Below are 6,000 nucleotides of genomic sequence, written 5' to 3'. Positions count from 1 at the left end.
AACCCTAACCCTAACCCTAACCCTAACCCTAACCCTAACCCTAACCCTAACCCTAACCCTAACCCTAACCCTAACCCTAACCCTAACCCTAACCCTAACCCTAACCCTAACCCTAACCCTAACCATAATCAGTTAACCCGAACCTTACTTACTGACACCTACGATAGGAGACCACCAATCTACAGCTGTGCCTCTTACGTAGGATATTCCTCTGCTTGCCGCTAGGACTATCTGTAATCCTGGTATGCCTAGAAGCCCAGCGCTTATCTAGGCGGCAAGGCAGACACGTCGGGAGAACTTCCTTCCGCTCCAATGTATAAAAACTGCCATCTGGTACGCTCCTGATGAGTTTCTTTCTGTAGAACTACAAGAAACGAAAGGTATACTTCTTGCGAAGGTATCTAGAGAACCACTTTACAGAAAGACACCAAATCCAATCGAGTTCATTTTCAGACGCAAGTCTTCTTTTAACCCTAACCCTAACCCTAACCCTAACCCTAACCCTAACCCTAACCCTGCTAGTGCTTAGCGGGCTAATTAGACTAGGCCGGATTGGCCCAATTTAGAATTTAGACCAAGCTGAGGCGGGTCCTAACAGTGCGGGGCTGCGCTCCAGGGCACCAGTCCATTACAACCCCAACTTAGACCGAGAGATAAGCGAATTATTGCCGGGCGATATAGAAATACCACTAGTTTCCCTTAGCGCCACCTATAGTACTGCTGGTTTCGTTAGGCCTAAGCTATTTCTCGAGGCCCCTTTTAAGATAGTTAGTAGTTAATAAAATAAGAGTTGTCTCTGCGTGCTAAAAGCCCCTATATGCTGAAAAGTCAATTGGGTAAGACCTTTTGCATGCACATTCCTAGGATTGAAAACATAGCAGATACAAGCTCAGCCTTCAGAATCAATAATTAAGAAATAGCCCTTCGCTACCATCATTCATATCATTAAATTGATGCTTGGTTGGAAGGCTCTATTTTTACTACGTAGGTCTATAATTTAACAATTTTAAGCATCAGCCTATGGCCCCGAGGTGCGATATTGAATCGATCTTCTATCTCCATTTCCCAGGCCTGCATTTCTTGCCCAATAGATAGTTGTAAGTCTGCACACATGATCTCATTAATTGCCAGATAAAGTTCTTCCCATGCGAGGTTTTGACCTATGCAGTTCCTCCGGCCGATGCCAAATGGCGTCAAAGCACCTTCCATGTCTTCAGAGCTCTCCAGCCAACGGTCTGGGATGAACTGTTCAGGTTGGGAAAACACTCTAGAGTCCCGGTGGTGCAACCAGTTCTGCATTCCAACGACGGTACCTTTAGGCAGAATATAGGTATCTATATTCAATGGCTCGAGAAGAACACGAGGAATTGTGGAAACTATTGTAGGAAACAAGCGCATTGTTTCTTTGATTACGGCGTTCAGGTAAGGCAGTTGACGAAGCACTGCAGTATTGTGAGTAGACAAGCTCTTCAATTCTTGGCGCAGTCGCTCTTGAATATGCTCATTCCCAGGTAGAGATATTGCATATAAGAGGTAAGTCAGGGTCGAGGATGTTGTACCACTACCGGCAAACATATATCCCATTGCTTCTTCCACAAGCTCCTCATGGTTCAATCTACGCCCAAGAAAGGTATCAACGCCTGTCGCAAGAGGCGAGAGGAGGTATTGATCGTTAGAGGCAGACTTCTCAAGGAAGTGATCCACAAGCAAACGTGACTGTTGTTCCCAATAATCGAATTTTCGGTAAGCGTCCCCAACCAATCCTGGGAGTCGCAGCCCTAGGCCACATGATTTGAGCCACGGAAACACATTGTTGAACAATAGTGTAGGTGCGCTGCCCTCCATGGCTTCTAAGAGCTTGACCGCTGCTTGAGTATTCGTATCCTGACTGAAATCTTTTGCGAATGCAGCTTGACAAATAGCCTCGAAGCTGAAAAGACCGCAGAGCTTGTATACGTCGACTGTGTTCGTCACTGCAGCACTAGCTTCAGTAATGAATCGCTGCACCATTCTTTTTGCGCACTGCCGGATTAAAGGATCCAGCCTGCCTACAGACTGAAGGGAATAGGGTGGACTGCTGAGTCTCCGGCGGGCTGCATGTTCAGCTGGATTTCTGTTGAAATAAGCTTTGTATTACAATTTGACGAGCGTACGTACGTCATTTGGAATATATTGTTTTTTCCAACAAAAGACGCGCCTTCGTAAAAGGAAGGGTCTTTGACTGCGATTTTGCTGCTCGTATAGATAGTTCGAAGATGTTGCCACCCAGCAATTGATACTTCATTGGGACCAATTCGAACTACGGGACCATATCTATTGTGATAGTCTTCGACTTTCTACAGTCATGTCAGCGAGGTGAACAGCAAAACTATCAGCGACAAGTACATACGTAGATACGACGTCCCTTCAGTCCCTCTAATACAACTGTCCAGCTCGACAAACGGGTGAAAAGGGGGCCTGGAACATGCTTTAGTGGGTTGCGAAACAGATCGACGACTAGCTATACGATTAACCAAGTAAGCAACAGCTACTAGGTGATATCTTAGATAATACTGGTAGATCGGGCTGTCTTACTTTTGAAACAAAGACAAGAATGACTGCCCAAACAGTAATACCGATCAGTCGCTGCCTGGTGGGCATCTGATTGGTAGAGTCATCCAAGGTTCGGGAAAGCATTCTGTGAGTCATGATGTTTAAGTCATTTATTTCAAGTAAACTTTGAACTGTGCATTGGGATTGAGATGTGACATATGGATCAGGATGTCAATTGCAATAAATACACAGCTGATTTGTTGCATACCAACCACACAGCGCCGTAATGCCTGTGAACCCCGTCTCTGTGTACTGCATCTATCGGTATGTGGAGATCCTAGTCATGCGGGAATGCGGGGATGTGGGGATTTAATGCTGCGGAAATGCGGGGGGTGTGTGTGGAGATTATAGTAACGCCGAAATACGGGGACGGGTCCCGATTCAGGGATGGGAAACGACTCAGGGACCTAGACTGTTCGGTGTCGTCCCTAGCTTTCGCGGCCTTTGTGTACATTACTCACACTTGGTTCCTGACTTCTAATCTTTTATTTTCTAGAGGAAAATCAACTTCAGTTCTTCACAAAGGAATATATGCTTAAAAGAAGAACAATCTTAGTAGCCGCCTGTTGAGAAAATTTGCTTTGATGGAGGATCACTTATCATGAGGAGAAGGCATTGTTTTAAACTAACCGGTGGCGGTGAGCAGCGCATAGGGTACTAGTTCACTAAGGTTAGCCTTCTCCTATTCCGCACTATCAATGCCGCGCGTCACGGCATTCGGGTCGTGGGGCAAATTTCGTATCCAATAGCTGATACAAAGTCGTCGAGGTTCCCTTTATGCTTCATGTCTCGATAATTCACTTTTGCGATCCAAGCAGTCTTCTTTGACGCGATAATTTGGGGACATAGTCATCCCCCCGAGAAAGGCTTGAAAGCAGCCATGAATACCAAAAATGAATCACCCACATTCACAACAGATGTCGCCTCAGGGATTGTGGACACGAAAGTTCACGTTCACGCAAGGACAATCGTAGCAATAGCGGTGTGTAATCTTTTACCGTGAGCAAGACGCTAGCTAATAAATAATTCCTTCAAACAGGCTGTCTGCTTCATAACTGTGGCGCAATTAATGTCTGTCGTCGGCTCAGGCGTTTTGGCTCGAGAAATGGCCACTACTCTGGGTGCCCCAAGTCTATCCGCATGGTTTGGAGCAATCATAACAACACTAACCCTGGCAACAATTCTTCCAATCAGCCAGGCCTCGGACTATTGGGGCAGGAAACCTTTCATACTAGCATCCTCCACGTTTGGTGTAGTTGGATTCATTATTGTATCTCGGTCAAAGAACATTGCGACCTGCTTGGCTGGCTTCACGCTCGGTGGTGTGGCATTTGCCTGCCAGGCTGTTTGCTATGCCATCCCCTCCGAGGTCTTACATCGCAAATATCGTGGATACGGTCAGGCTAGCGTAACCATCGCAGCCGGTCTCGGCGGTATGATTGGAATCATAATTGGTGGTGCCTTCACGCGGTCAAATGGCGAAAACTGGCGTAATTACTGGTACATCTGTTTCTCATTGTATGCTTTGGGACTTGTAGGCATCTTTTTCGGATACAATCCGCCACCACGAGAGCTTGAAGTTACGCTTAGTACACCACAAAAGCTCCGCAAGATCGACTGGATTGGAACCTTTCTCATCGCCGTTGGATTGATTTTATTTGTCATCGGGCTCCAATGGTCTGGCAATCCTTACCCTTGGAAGAATGGCCACGTTTTAGGACCCTTTGTCACCGGTATATGCCTGCTTATTGCTTTCGGCATTTGGGAATGGAAAGGCACCAACGAAGGAATTTTACATCACAGCCTTTTCAGGGACCGGAATTTGCCTATTTCGACACTGCTCATCTTCATTGAAGGTCTCGCGTTCTTTACAGTGAACAACTTCTTCGTCTTCGAGCTTATCATTGTCGGTCATGTCGGCTCATTCCCTGCCGTCTTTCGATTTGCCGTTATATTTGCGGCTTCAATTGTTACTGCATTCCTCACGGGAGTTTACATCACCTGGTCGAAGCGGGTTCGGGAGCCACTTGTCTGTGGTTTTCTCTTACTCACAACATTCCCCATTTTGATGGTGTTCTTTAAAGGGAGTCTCCCAGCAGCTAATGCATACGGCTACGCGACCATTTCTGGCTCAGGCCTTGGGTTGATACTAACAGCTGCTCTAGTGGCAGCTCAAATGAGCAGCCCACCAGATCAGATTTCCCTGAGCTCTGGACTTCCTACAGCTGCCCGATCTCTTGGAGGTGCTGTCGGGGTAGCGATCAACAACGCAATTTACAATAATAGTCTCAGCTCCAAACTGCCTCGCTTAATCGCTGAAGCCGTCCTTCCTTTAGGATTCAGTCCTAAGGACCTTCCTGCACTGATTGGAGCGATTGCATCCCAGAATCAAGCTGCTATAGTTGCGATTCCGGGCGCCACACCAGCGATCATTGGTGCAGCGTCTCAAGCTACAACAGAAGCCTACAGGCTGTCTTTCAAGAACCTTTGGATTGCATCCGCCTGCTTTGCAGGTGCTGCTGCTATTTGTGAGTCGTAATTCCTTTTTCCTCATTTCATTCCAGTCTATCGAAGTAATGCCTAACTATTGGATTAGGTAGCTGTTTTATTAAAAATTCTCCGGCTAAATTCACCGAACACATTGATGCTCCAGCAGAGGCAGAAGTTTTACGTGACCAAGAAGACATTGAGATGAGATATCATGGTAAGACTGACGAGGCAAATATCTGAAGACATGTCTTAAATTTGATCATCTTTGTGGCGTAAAGCCTATCAAATGGTTTTTCTTAGAAACCAATAGCAGGCCACACTTCTAACTTACTGGGATTAAATATTAAAATAAGACTGTATAGCTAGGATATTAACTTAAATAAAAGACACTGTTGCAACTAAGCATCTGTTAGAAGCATGAACTTTGTTAATAATACCATATACTGATTGACCGTGGATTAGCCGACAGTCTCTATATAAGCAGATAGGACGACGCGGATGTGTTACAAAGGGTCGGGTACTAATATTTCTCTAAGCTCGATCCGGTTTACAGCCAGTGAGATAGTCCGAATAGCGCTCTAAGGTATTTATGTAGTAATATAGTATGTACTTATATCAAGTAAAAATAAAACTTAAATATAGGGCTATAAAATAAGGTACCAAACTTCCTAAAGAGGTAAGAACTGATAGAGATAATTAAGAAAAACCATCTTGAAGGTAGAGACCTATTTACTACTCCAAATGTATTAAGTCTAGCTGTAACACTTATAAGACGCTTAACTCTAGAAGTCTTATATTACTTCCACTCGAGCTATACTCTTAATACAACGCTACCTATAGGTAGAGGGGTTCTAGACAGTTAGTCAGGTAGCTAATTACATCGCTAAGATAGAGAGTAGTAGCTATAATAATAGTGTA

General features: G+C 45.1%; 2 protein-coding genes across 2 annotated transcripts; one reads left to right on the top strand and one right to left on the bottom strand.

The window, feature by feature from the left end:
* Window positions 1–990: 990 nt before the first annotated feature.
* Window positions 991–2,010, bottom strand: PSV08DRAFT_192153 (cytochrome P450; the record flags this gene model as incomplete). The annotated part of the gene is made up of 1 exon (XM_014217144.1): window positions 991–2,010. One exon carries the CDS (start codon window positions 2,008–2,010, stop codon window positions 991–993), a length of 1,020 nt encoding a protein of 339 aa, XP_014072619.1.
* Window positions 2,011–3,472: 1,462 nt separating this feature from the next.
* PSV08DRAFT_192172 (fungal trichothecene efflux pump) lies at window positions 3,473–5,322 on the top strand (the record flags this gene model as incomplete). The annotated part of the gene is made up of 3 exons (XM_014217143.1): window positions 3,473–3,574; window positions 3,632–5,120; window positions 5,189–5,322. The coding sequence occupies 3 exons, from the start codon at window positions 3,473–3,475 to the stop codon at window positions 5,320–5,322; spliced, it is 1,725 nt and encodes a 574-aa protein (XP_014072618.1).
* Between the last annotated feature and the right edge of the window lie 678 nt (window positions 5,323–6,000).

Source organism: Bipolaris maydis (assembly GCF_028858645.1).
Source record: "Bipolaris maydis strain C4 unplaced genomic scaffold PSV08scaffold_26, whole genome shotgun sequence".
In the NCBI taxonomy this organism is placed as follows: Eukaryota; Fungi; Ascomycota; class Dothideomycetes; order Pleosporales; family Pleosporaceae; genus Bipolaris; species Bipolaris maydis.
This window is presented reverse-complemented; position numbering and strand designations above follow the sequence as displayed.